At 32.6% G+C, this 14,377-nt stretch overlaps 1 protein-coding gene across 1 annotated transcript in view; it reads left to right on the top strand.

The window, feature by feature from the left end:
• Positions 1-8,856, top strand: part of Tsga10 (testis specific 10) — a 109,311-nt gene extending 100,455 nt beyond the window's left edge. Inside the window, 1 exon segment of the mRNA XM_047522211.1 lies at positions 7,835-8,856. Within this exon segment, the coding sequence (XP_047378167.1) occupies positions 7,835-7,859 (25 nt within the window). The 3' untranslated portion in view covers positions 7,860-8,856.
• The last annotated feature ends 5,521 nt before the right edge of the window (positions 8,857-14,377 follow it).

Here is a 14,377-nt window from a genome sequence, read left to right as displayed (position 1 = left end):
CCAATCTCCTACACTTGGACATCTAGGGAGTTGCCAACAATTTGTAATTACAATCAAGACTATAGTGAATAATCTTATACTTATGTATTTTCATTTTATTGGAGAAGTATCTTTAGAATAAATTTCAACAAGAGAGATTTCTGGTTCAAGGAGTAAATGCATATGTAGCTTTTTTAGATAGTGCCAAATTGCCCTCCATAATGGTATCATTGTGCATTCTCTCCAGCTCAGGTGTGAATGCTCACTTGCCCACAGCCTTACCAGCAGAGTGAATTTGTGCCAATATGGTAGGTGAGAAATTGTACTTTAGTGTAGTTTTTATTTGCATTTCTATATTACAAGTAAAGTTGAGTATCTTTTAACAGACCACTTTTATATCTTTTTCTGGATTATTTATTCATTTTCCTATTTTCCTAACCGATTTTTGGTCTTTTATTAATTTAATTTTTATAAATTTGGGAAAATGGTCTTTTATCTTGATATGTGCTGTAAGAATTTTCCCTCATTTTTGTCATTTGTCTTTAATTATACTGTTTACTCCCATTTTAAAATTTTTATGAAGTCAAGATTTTAAGTCTTTTTCCTTTTATGCATCTGGATTTCTGGCCATATTTCTTTCCCTGTACCCAGATAATAGAGGTTTTCACCAATGTTTTCTTTTGTGCTTATAGTTTTACTTCTCTATTAATATTTCTGATGCCTTTGGAGTTTATATTGTGTGTGACTTGAGGAATGGATCTTTTATTTTTCCAAATGACTATCTAGTTGTCCCAAGATCATTTATTAAAAAAAAAAAAAACTCTGTCCCAGTGATTCAGATTTCTTTCAGAACTTTCTATTTATATTCTATTGATCTCCCTATTCATGTGCCTGTCTTCTATTTTATTTTAGAGGCTTTATGGTATTTTTATGTAGAATAGTGGTATGCCTGGCAAACTGACTTTCTAAAAGAGAAGAAGGAAAAGTCCTGATCTATAGCACTTGCCAATTTCTGTGATATAGACACTTCCAATATGACCAGTTTCAAGCTACCAATGGTTTAATCAGCAGATCACCAAATTCTTAAATATTTGCAATTAGCTACAAACCAGCCCTAGGACAGAAATAGGATCTTACTTGTGTTTATCTATATTTTCTTGTGAGTTTATTTTTCCAAAAGAACTTTAGGTTAAACTTGTCTAACACCATTTTTTAAAAAGCCCATTGGAATTTTTATTAGGAACACATTATATTTGTAAGTTAACATCGGGAAAGCTGACACACCTTGATAATACTGAGACAATCTAACCAAAGGAGGGAATGTCTTTACATTTGTTTGAATTCATGTTAGTGTCTTGTAGTTTTCTTTATATAGATTTTGAATATTCCTTGTTAAGTTTATTCCAAAATATTTTATCTTTTGTGTTGCTATTATAATTTTTTTATTCGTTATATCTTCAAAAGCACTGTTGATATTTGTGTGTTTTCTTTTTTACTAGTGCATTATGGTTATAAATAGTATGGGGTTCATTTTGGCATAATCATACATGCATGGAATATAATTTACTCCAACTCATTCCCCAGTACTTCCCCTCTCCTTTCGTTATTCCCTACCCGTATTCCACTTCCTCTACTCTACTGGTCTTCCTTATATTTATTTATAGCTTTTTAAAAATTAGTGCTGTGTAGATACACATAAAGGTGAAATTCACTATGGTATATTCCTATGTGTATATAGCAGAGTTTGGTCAGTTTCATTCCACTGTTCCTCTCTTTCCCTAATCCTGTTCCCTCCTGCTCATTCCCTTTTCTCTGCTCCACTGATCTCCCTTCTGTTTTCATGGGATTCTCCTCTTACTTCCCTTTTCCCCTTATTTTGTTCTAGCTTCCACATATAAGAGAAAACATTCAACCCTTGACTTTTCTAGTCTGACTTATTTCACTTAGCATGATGTTCTCTAGTTCCATCTATTTACCAGCAAATGCCATAATTTCATTCTTTTTTATGACTGAGTAAAACTTCATTGTATTTATGCATTTTCTTTATCCATTCATTTGGTGATAGGCGCCTGTGCTGGTTCCAGCACTTGGCTGTTGTGAGTTGCACTGCTATAAACCTTGATGTGGCTGTATAATTGTAGTATGCTGACTTTAATTCTTTTGAATAAATACCCGGGATGGAATAGCTGTACCGTTTGGTGGTTCCATTTGTTGTCTTTTGAGGAATCTTCGTGCTGCTTTCCAAAGTGGTTGTACTAATTTTCAGTCCCACCAACAATGTATGAGTGTATCTTTTCCCTCACATCCTCACCAACTTTTAAAATTATTTGTGTTCTTGATGATTCATTCTGACTAGAGTGAGATGAATGTAACTTTGATTTGCATTTCCCTGATTGCTATGGATGTTGAATACTTTTTCATGTATTTGTTTGCTATTTGTATTTCTTCTTTTGAGAAGTATCTGTTTAGTTCTTTTGTCCACTTATTAATTGGGTTATCCTTTTTTTGTTGTTTAGTTTTAGTTTTTTTATTTTTTTATGTCATAGTTTTTTGAGTTCTTTATATATTCAGCATGATAGTCCCATGTTGAGGACCATCTGGCAAAGATCTTCCATTCTTTAGACTCTCTCTTCACTCTCTTGTTTCCTTTGCAGAAACTTTTCAATGTGATGCTCCCACTTACTGATTCTTGGTTTCATTACTTGTACTTTAGGAGTCATGTTAAGGAAGCTTGCACCAATACATTGGAGTGTTGAGCCTGTTTTTTCTAACAGTTGCAAAGTTTCTGGTCTAATTCCAGGTCTTGGATTCACTTTGAGTTGACTTTTGTGCAAAGTGAAAATTTTTCTATACTTGAATATTCAGTTTTTCCAGCACCATTTGTTAAAAAGGCTATCTCTTCTCCAATGAATGTTTTTGGTACCTTTGTCAAGTATAAGATGACATAGATTTTATCTCTGTGTCTTCTATTCCATTGATCTTCATGTCTGTTTTGGTACAAATGCCATGCTGTTCTTATTACTGTAACTCTGTAGTGTAATTCGAGATCAGGTATTGTGATGCCTCCAGCATTACTCTTCTTGCTCAGGTTTGCTTTGGCTGTTCTGATTCTCTTATTCTTCCACATTAATCTTAAGACTAATTTTCTAGGTCTGTGAAAAATGTCACTGTTATTTTGATGGGAATTGCATTGAATCTGTATAATGCTTATGCTACTATGTCATTTTGACAATATTAATTCTATACAAGAACATGGGAGGTCTTTTCATCTTCTAAAGGTCTTCTTCAGTTTCTTCAGTGATCTATAGTTTTCATTGAAGAGATCTTTTACCACCTTGGTTAGATTTACTCCCAAGTATTTTTTGAGTTTATTATGAATGGGATAGTTTTCTGATTTCTTTCTCAGCAGATTTATTATTGGAGTATAGGAAAGCTATTGATTTATGTATGTTGATCTTGTATTCTGCTTCTTTGCTGAATTTGTTTATAAACTCTACAAGTGTTTGGGTGGAATTTTTTGTGTCATCTAGATAAAGTATCATATCATAAGCAAATAGATAATCTGGCTTCTTCTTTTCCTATTTGTATACCTTTAATTTCCTTCTCTTGTCTGATTGCTCTGGCTAGAGTTTCAAAAACTATAATGAATAGAGTGGTGAAAGTGACATCCTTGTCTTGTACCTTCCTAACTTTAGAGGAAATGCTTTCTGTTCATCTTCATTCAGTATGATGTCCTTGGGTACGTCCTTTATAATGAAGAGGGAAATTCCTTCCGTCTCTAGTTTCTCTAGTGTTTTAAATATGAATGGGTGCTGGATTTTGTCAAAGGCTTTTTCCACATCCATTGAGATAATCACATGATTCTTGTCCTTAATCATATTTATTTGGTGAATTAATTTTTTTTATTTGTATATGTTAAAACAACATTGCATCCCTGGGATAAAATCCACTTGATCATGGTATACTGCCTTCTTCCTGTGTTTTTGGATGTAATTTGCCAATATTTTAAAGGAATTTTGTGTCTGTGTTCATCAGGGACATTGGTCTGTAGTTTTCTTTCCTTGATACGTCTTTGTCTCATTTTGGTATCAGTGTGATGGTGGCTTATAGAATGAATTTGGAAGTGTTCCTTCCATTTCTATCTTATGGAATAATTTGAGGAAGATTGGCATTAGTTATTTTTTAAAGATCTGATAGAACTTAGCTGAGAATCCATTTGGTCCTGAATTTTCCTTTGTTGGAAGACTTTTAATTTCTGCTTCAATCTCATTGATCAACTGGGTAAGTCTTATGTGTCTAGAGATTTGTCTAGATCTTCTAGATTTTTTAATTTATTGGAGTGTAAGTTTTCAAAATGTTTCTAATGGTTCTCTGGATTTCAGAAGTATCTGTGGTATTATTGCCTTTTATCTCTAATTTTGTTGATTAAGGTCTTCTCTTTCTTTTGGTTAGTTTGGCTAAGGATTTGTCAATCTTGTTTGTATTTTCAAAGACCCAATTCTGTTGTATTGATCCTATATATATTTTTTAATTTTAATTTTAATTTTATTTGATCCTGTATATAATTTTTTAATTTTTTAAATTAATTTTGGCTCTGATCTTATTTCCTGTGTTCTACTGATTTTGGAAATAGTTTGTTTTATTTCTAGAACCTCTGGGTGTAATGTTTGATTATTTACTAGGGATCTTACTAGCGTTTTTTTTTAAAGGAATTCAATGATACAAACTTTCCTTTTAGAATTGTGTTCATACTGTCCTAAAGATTTTGATATTGTATCTCTGTTCCCATTAGCTTCTAAGACTTTTTGATTTGATTTCTCTGTGGATATCCTTTGTAATACATTTCTCATTCAAAAGTATATTATTTAATTTCCAGGTATTAAAACTGTTTCATTTTTTATCTTATTTTCTAATTTCATTCCATTATGATCTGACAGGATGAAAGGAATTATATTTTTTGTATTTGCTAAGACTTGCTTTGTGCCCTAAAATATGATCTATTTTAGAGAAAGTTCCATGTGCCACTGAGAAGAAAGTGAATTCACTTGTTGGTGGATGAAATATTCTGTACATATCGGTTTTAGGTCTATTAATTAACAGTATTTTTTAGTCCTGAAGAGTCTTTACTTAATTTGTCTGGTTGACCTATCTAATGGTGAGAGAGCTGTTGAAATCATCCAGTATTATTATATGACGGTGTTATTTGATTCTTTTTATTGAGAAGGATTCATTTTATGTACATAGGTGTACCAACATTCATGTGTAAAACCTCTATCCTGCTATCTTGCTAAATTCTTTTATTGTCTTATCAAATTTCATCTTTCATTCTGTAGATTTTTCTAGGTTTACTGACCTGTCATCTGTAAAAGATACTGTTTTTGCCTTTCCGTGTTTTTTTTTTTTTTTTTGTATCTTGAATTGCATTCTCTATGCTTTGAAACTTTTACATTGCTTTGGAACTATTTGATCACTAAAAATTTGGTTGAACTCACCTTCTCACCTTTCAAACGACGTAGCTTTGATTCTTTTTAAATGGGCTATTTCCTTGATAACTCTATTTATTTCTTCCGTGGACACTGGTATTTTTACCTATTTCTGCTCTGCTTGCCTAACAAATTATTTATTTCCTCCTAGATTTGCAAAGTTATTTGAACAAAAGCAACCAATGTAGTATCATCAATTTTAAAATGTCCATGGATCAGTAATTATATCCCTCCTATCATATCATGTATATTTGCCTCCCTATGCACATTTTTTCCTTAATTACATTAACCAATGAACATTGTTCATTGCTTCAAAGAACCAGAATTTCCAAACCAGTATTTTCATTTATTGCTTTGATATGTTTTTTCTCTTATGAGTTACTGCTTTATTATTTCCTTTCTGTTCATTAGTCTAATTTGTTAGCTTTTTGAGCTATGAATTTAATTCATTTATTGCCATTCTTTTATTTTATTGATACAGGTATTTAGGGCTTTGATTTAATCCTCTGATTATTATTTTGAACACATACCATAGATTCTGACATATGATACTTATTGTTATTTTTCCAAAATTGTTTAATTTGTTTGTATTTTTACCAGGAAATTATTTGATGGAAAATCTTTTAATTTCCAGTTGTGGGAGTTCTTTACTTTCTGGTGCTATTGCAGGGTGATTGGGGAATATTGTCTATAGTATCCGTTTTGTGAAACCTGAGGTTCTTTGTGCTTTATGATCAATTTTTGTGAAAAATTCATGTGTACTTAAAAAGAGATACTCTTTCATATCAGGGTAGTTTTTATTGTATATCTAAAATATTTACCTTTAAATATTTACATTTTTGATTTTATGTAGCTCTTTTATTTCATGGCTTGATTTTTGTGCATGTGACCCATTATATGCTAAGAATAGTGTTTTAAAGTCTCTTATTATGAGTATGTTTTTGTTTCTTTCATTTCCTATAAATTTTGTTTTATGTAGGTGGTTTGTTGTTATGCTTGTTGCATAGATATTCTGAATTGTCATTCTTCATTGTGGAGTGTGGCTTTTATAAAGTACCCTTTTCCTGGTGCATTTACTTTTTGTGTATGTACATTTATTTTGGCCAGACATCTACTTTCTCTGGTATTAGAGTTCAACTCTTGTTCCATTATGGATTTGAGTTTTGCTTTATAAGCCATTTTGAAAATCATTTTTAAAAAGTATGTGAGTTAAATCCTTCATATTATTGATGTGATCATCAGGTTTAGTCTCAACTAGGTCAGATTATTGTCTGTATAATGTGATATTTGCTGTGCTTCTCCACTAGATTAGTCTTCTTTGCTTTTTAACAAATTTCTTGAGATATTTAAAAAGGATTTGTATTTGATTTTGTTAGCTTTGTATTAATAATAGTACCCTTAAATCCATCCTTTTTTTTTTAAGCTTTAATTTTTATCATTGTCAGTTTTAAATGTTATCCTTTGGTCACCTATCGTCTAGGAAAAAGCCAATGGACTTACTTTATTTTTCTCAACCATTGCCATTTCCTATCCCTTCAGTTTCATTTTTTCCATGTTTTCATATAAATGGAATCACAGTATATAGCCTCTGGTGACTTACTTTTACTCAGCATATTATATTTGAGTTTTATCTAGATGGTCGTATGTGCTTGTAGTTGTTGCATGTTCCTTTTAACTGCTGAATAGTATTTACCATCCATTATGGGAATGTGTCACAGGTAATTTTTTAATGATTATAATGTTGGTAATGGTTGGAAAAATTGGACAGAGCCCCACACATCCTTCCCCTAGCTTCTGATATGCCAGTATCTTACATAAAAGGGAATTGACGTTGGTACAACATGGTTATTAGATAGGTCATTGGCTTTATTCAGATACCACTAGTTTCTACAGGTTCTCGTGTTTGTGTTTGTACATATCACACACACCATCACTAGTCAAGATATTGAATTGTCCAGCAGCACCAAAGAGCTCACTGCTTACTGGTGATTCCCCTTTATAGTTGCAACCCTTTTCTTCTCCATCTCTGTCCCCTCTATTCCTAACCCCTGCCAGACTAATTTCTTCTCCATCTCTATATTAATCACACACAGAACATAACCTTTGAGACTGACTTTTTTTCATTCAGCATGATGCTCATGAGATCCCAAGTTCTGGTGTATATCAGTAGTTCGTTCTTTTTATTGCTGAATACAGCAGTCCATGGTAAAATTGTACACAGTTTGTGAAAATAAAGTGAAAAAATAAAAGGTATACATTTTCTTTTGCAGAAACTGGGGAAAACATCTTAAAGTAATGCTATCGTATATTTTTTAAGCATGTTAAAATATTTGAGTTAAAAGTATTAATCTGCACAATTTTTTCTCTTATAGGAATCTTTGCTATAGGGATTTCTGACACACGAAAAGATTCTTCACATTCTGGGAAAGGTCAAAGTTACAAACGGATTTTTTTTTGCTATATGATTGCATTTATCTTTTGAATGCTTGACAATGTTAAATGTATTTATTAACTTCATGCCTCTGAATCTCTGTTCTCATGTGCCACATTGCAGCGATCTGAGATGACTTATACAAATAAAAATGCATATGGCTTTTTCTATCCATTCAGTAATAGTGAGTGTAAAATCTGCTTACTTCACTATTGAACACTGTTTTGTTAACTATCCGGAGTAAATAAAGGAGCTTAAAAAAAAAAAAGAGGGAAAAGTGTTTTTACAAAACTGATTTCCTTTCCTTTCTTGGTATCTCAAATAATTGGTTGGTTAAATATTTTTCTTTGTGATTTATGTTTTCTTGGCTGGAGAAGTTGTGTCAAAATAGGCACAGTTTACCAGTACTGGCCTGGGGCCCAGTATTGCATTTTGGAACCAACCTGACATAAATTCCATGCCATAATGTGACTTCAAAGCAGCAGAAAGTAGGAGTGTGTCAGGGTTTTAAATCCATACTATTGTACCACTCAGACTAATTAACATACATTTTCTACAATTGTGTTTACTCCTACTATTTTTAGAAAGGTAGGTGATGATATATCTGTAAAACTTGTAAGATTTTTTAAAATGTGTATTTTTAATAAGTTTTCTTTAAAACATTAAAGTACTGCAATCAACTTAATTGCCATTTTATTTTTTTGCCTGTGGCAGCTGTCTGTAATCCAGAATAACAAGTTCAGTGATGTTTTCTTTTTTCTCTCTTAAAATCTCCATAATCTCTTATCCATCCATAGACTTTGACTTAATGTTGATATTAGAGCCCGAATGCTACTGTATTTTACTGATATAAGGTATTTGTATTCTTGCCATTTTAATAAAAAGTCCTGTCACTAATAGTATTCATATGATGTAGACAGTTTTTCATTTTATCTAGTCATTATTCAATATGACTATAGTGATGTAGGATAGTGCTCTGATTTAAATCTTGTTTAATCATTAGTATGCTGTTATTTATTACTAATTCATGCTACATACTCATTTCAGTTTGAGCTTTCAGAACTTTCAGGTTTACTTGTGTAATACAGTCATTATATTGGTTTAAAAAATAATTTAAAATTATAAACATTTTAAAGAAAAATATACAAAAAGTTGTTCTTGATAATACTAAATAATATACTGACATATGCAAAATCAACCTTTTTGGGTGACTTAATGACCTTAGTACTAGATCATCACATTAATTTTTGTCTTTTCATCTAGAAGAATCGACAAATGAACTATGATATGCATGTATTGTGTTTGATGTAGAAGACAGTGTGTTAGGGCATGAGAAAAACAGGAATAAAGTATGTAAGAAAATATATCCATACTTGATTAAAAGTATACTATACTTCTGCCATTAATTATAAAATATTTAAAAGGAAAATCATATGGTAGTATAAAGGCCAACATTACCAAAGATAGGAGAAATCTCAGTGGTGTTCTCTGTTAAAATCAAAGAAAAAATAACTTTTGTTAAGGTCATTTTTAAGAACATTTATTGTTTTAAATGAGATTCTAATTGCTTGATATATTTAATAGCCTCTTGATATGTTAGAAATTGGCTAGTGCACACTTAATACCAGCACTACCATGCATATTCTTTCTTGGAATACAAAAAAATCTTCTGAAAGAGCTCTCAGCTCCCAGATATTATGTTGAATACAAAATGTCTACTCCTGTTGAATGAGCTTGCCTTGAAAGAGAACTGTTAACCCTCTGAATAATTTAAGTACAGAATTTGTTGTGTTTTGACATTCTGTACACCATCAGAATTCTTTTAGGCTGTGCTTTTCTTCTGTTAATTTGAGCTACTCTACTGTCCAACCTTCTCTTGTAAGTAGAAGCCAGGCATTTGCATGAGGATCCACTCTGAAGTTCATAGACTATGGTTTCAAAGGAACAGGTAATATCCTTTTGATCTTTGGAGCATTACTATTAGAATTCAATCCCTATTAATTACAATTTAGCAATAAATTTAAAAAAATATCTAGCTAACACTCTTGGAGTATTGGCCACAATTATTACAGGTGATTCATCTTGAGGAAATAAAAGAAGAAACAGAATTATGAGTGGAAGTGACTGGGGTGTCATTAATTATGATTCTTAAACAGTTATTACTTCTAGAATTATTTGAACTTGTAAACTGAAGTACTGAAAATATATTTTCCAGTAGTCTTCTGAGTCTTCTGGGTTTTTTCTATCCTATCTTTACATTTTCCAATAAGTCCTTGCTATGGCTTTTAATAGTCTCCATGGCTTCCCAAATGTCGTGCTTGAAGTCACATTTTTTACATAATCAGAAATTGTTTACAACTCAATTAATGACCCTTATTTACTTTCAGTAAGGTACAATGAATGTTACCAATTAAAAAAAGAATCTTTGAACTGGGGTTGTGGCTCAGTGGTAGCTCACTTGCCTAGCCTATGTGAACACTGGGTTCCATCCTCAGCACCACATAAAGATAAATAAATAAAGGTATTGTGTCCAACTACAACTAAAAATATTTTTAAAAAAGAAGTTTAAAATTCATATATCTTTAGTCTTTTCCATAACAGCAGTGATAGCTGAGCATAGGTTATTGAACAGCACACACTTGTTCCAAGATGAGTCATAAGATATCAGCATGTATCTTAGACTTTTTGTTAGTTCTGAACTTTGCAAGTGAAGAAACACTCTGGCCTAATACTGTTAAAAATTGAAAGCTCAAGTTTATCAGACCACCTATTCGGTCCCTAGATATATTCTTTGCCCCTTAGTATGTTTCTGCATTATCAGTTACACTATCTTCAAACTTTCTGTAAATTTCCCAATGAAATTTAAGAATGTTTAGTGTTTCTACACAAAAAAGATTTATATTAAATAAAGTCCGAAGCTTCATTATCTTACTGTTTAATGATCTCTACAAAATACTCAACTGTCATTATCAATGCCCTTAGAATAATACCATTCACAGAAAAGATAATACATGGTAGGTCAAATTGAACTCACTTTCTTTGAATAAATTCTTTGGATTTGAAAAGGTAATCTTTGATCTTTTAAGGATTATGTGAGTGTATTACATAAGTGCATTATGGCTTAGAAAATGATATCTTGTAGTTATAAAATAATATTTGATGCCTCTTAATATCCTAGATGCTTCTTAATGCTTGAGTTTCAACATAATTCATAGAAATAAACAACATTTGTAATTACATAATGTACAATTTGAAATAAGTAGAAACAAGTAATACTTGAGCACCCATGTTAGGCAAGAACTTAGCTTAGAATGGTGTCTGGCACAAAGTAAATTATCAGTAATATTGTTTTTGTAGGATCTCCCTCACTTATCCCATAGAGAAATTAGAAAGGACACAGATAGACCCATGTCCTCTTCCATTAGTACTTCCCGATGTTAAGGCCATTTAAAATAATTTACCAAAGTCACAAATAATATTTCTTACAGCAAATAAGGTGATTCAGGAGTTGAATTAATCTGGCAATAACATCTACAGGCAGAAAGAGGATCACAATATTTTCAGACATTAAATCTGTTGTATATCAAGACCCTATAAAAAAACTAAATAGCAAAAAGATCAGTAGAGGGATGGAAACAGGGAAAGGTAGGAAGGGAGAAAAAGGGGAAATACCAGGGACTGAATTAGAGCAAATTATATTCCATGCTCTTATGTCAAAATGAATCCTAATGTTATATATAACTAAAAAGAACAAAGAAAATTTGCATATTGAAATGAGAGGCAAACATTCATTGTTCCACTCAGTAATTCCTAATCCTAGTTTACTTTAGAGTGATTTGTGAACCTTTGCCAAAAGATGCAATGAAGTTAAATGGCGAGGTGGGGGGGTGGGGGACAGTAATGTGCCTGAAGCAGAGTATAGCTTTATCATCAGTTCTGAAGAACCTAACCAACTGTTCTGAGTTTTGCAGACCTAACTTAAATAGATGATCCTTATGTTTACATTATGTTATACTTGGTTAAGTCATTTTATGCTTCTCCTTTCCAAACTGTACTTAATTTTTTTTCTTATGGCATTAGCACAATTTATTATGCTGCTTCCTTTGATTTTTCTAAGAATTGTTCTTCAGTATACTATTCTTATCTCTTTTCTGACTTTACAGCTTGTCCCTTAACTTTTTTTTTTAAAAAACATTTTTAGTTGGACACCATACCTTTATTTTTATGTGGTGCCCAGGATCCAACCAAGTGCCTCACATGTGCTAGGCAAGCACTCTACCACTAAGCCACAACCACAGTTCCCTTAGCTATTTATTTATTATAAAAAATGTCCATTTCTAGTTTGTTAGTGAAATGAATTATGTTCTTTAGTGGGAACCTCAAAATCAACTGTAGTGAATAAGTCTTCATTTGCTCTGTTATAAATATACTCTTAGACATTGCCCTGTCCTCAGAGGATATTGGTGAAGAGAGTCCATTCAGCATCCTTGAGAATTCTACTGATGGTTGTGCCTATGTATGGCATCTGTGCAATTGTTTAAGGATGTAATCACTTACGCATCTTCATATTGCTCAAGCCAATTTGAAAATATTAGCAAAATTGATATATGAATCTGGGACTGCTATCAACTTTTGTCTTTAATATTAACTATGTAATTATTTAATGTTATAATTTTTTTGAAATATTTGCAGCTTTTAAATCCAAGACCTTAGAATGATGTCAGGCACATTGTGAATTTTCAATAAATGTTAAATGTTATTATAGGACCTCCCTCACTTATCCCATAGAAAAATTGAAAAGGACACAGAGAGACCCATATTAGTAATTACTGAAGCTAAGGCCATTTAGAGTGCTTAAAGGAATTAATTTACCAAACTTACCGAGCATGGCAGTATGTCTTAAATAGTGTATTTTAAGCATATTTCTTTAGTGTGCTAAAATATGATAAATGTTCAGTGGAGAACTGAACATCAGATTTTAAAAACATGCCTCAAATTGCTCAATAATTTTGTGTAAAATTTCTACCTATTAGTATTATCTCTTTACCATGCTTTCCCAGATTTCTTGGCTCAATATGACAGCATTTCTTGAGTGAGGGAGATTTGGCCAGACTGATGCTTCTAAGCACAGCATGTGAAATATTTCCCAAGATAACATCATCATTAAATGACATAATGCTGAAACTCAGATATGCTGAAAGGTAAGTCAGAGTCTAGCAGTGCTGTCTTAGCATGGAGTGCCATCTCCATAGCCCCACTTTTCAGGAGTATTCTCGCTATTTCTATCAATGCATTTCTCCCCACCCCCACCCCGCCATAGCTTTATCGAGGTAAAATTGAAGTACTCTTATCAATGCATTTCTTTGGGTGAAATGAATCCATACTTACTCTTTTATGTAAATTAAATAATCAAAACATTATACCATGAAATTGATGTACTCAAAAGTAGCATCACATTCCCTCCAGATGAGAAGCATTTGGTCTGTATTAACATTTTCAGCTATAATCCAGAGATTTTGAGACCACCTGAGAAGGCAAAGCCCACAGTCTTTTTCATTTGTCCCTTATAAAAGAGGAGAGTACAGGAGGCTGGTTAAGTGAAACTGAGTACATAGATCCTCAATGAATATGAGATTTGGAATTTTGGGAAGGCCCAAGATGACTAATAATGGTAGCTAATAGCAGAAATGCCCATATGTGTATAGATACGTGTCTATATATATAAACGTTTAGTTCGTGTTTGAAATAGTTAAAACTTGTTTAGGCATTTGCTGATCCTCAAAAGATTAACAGGTTACCATTTTCTATGATTTGAATGTGTCCCCTGAAATTCAAGTGTTGATGTTTTGGAAACTTAATCCCTAAATTCATACATTGATGGTAGTTGGGGTAGCGTCTTTTTATGGAGGAGAGGGAATTAGGATTAGATGAGGTCATGAGGGCAGAGTTCAAGGAGGGAAATAGTGGCTTTCTAAGAAGAGGAAGAGACATGCTCCCCTGCTCTCACCAGGATGTGCCCCACCATAGTGTGATGAGGCAGGAAGCCTCACCAGTTGAGAGCATCTTGACACTGAAATGTTCAGCCTTCAAAGTCGTGAAAAATCTCTTTCCTTTATAAATGATCCAGTCTATGGTATTCTGTCATACCATCAAGAAACACCACCACTCAGGTGAAAGAGGATATATTCCAATTGCTTACGGATTTAATATAAGCCAATAAAAATGTAATTCCCTAAAAGTTAATGCCAGAACAATGCCATTATTTATTAAAGGAGAAGTAAAACACTTGCCATGATGAGTGTTTCTGTGAAGACAGTGACGGAATGGGTGTTAAACAGCACTAGAGATTGGTAAGGTGGAAAAGGTGGAAGAACAAGAATCCGGAATGGTAGTGATAATGATCATGCTATTGACATTAACTACAAAATTTATGGCAGAGGGGTCATCCAGTATGTCTCAACTTTAGCTATTAGACTGCAGAGCC

Source organism: Sciurus carolinensis, chromosome 13 (assembly GCF_902686445.1).
Source record: "Sciurus carolinensis chromosome 13, mSciCar1.2, whole genome shotgun sequence".
NCBI classification, from domain to species: domain Eukaryota; kingdom Metazoa; phylum Chordata; class Mammalia; order Rodentia; family Sciuridae; genus Sciurus; species Sciurus carolinensis.
Note: the sequence above shows the minus strand (reverse complement) of the source record. Positions and strands in the feature narration are given on the sequence as shown.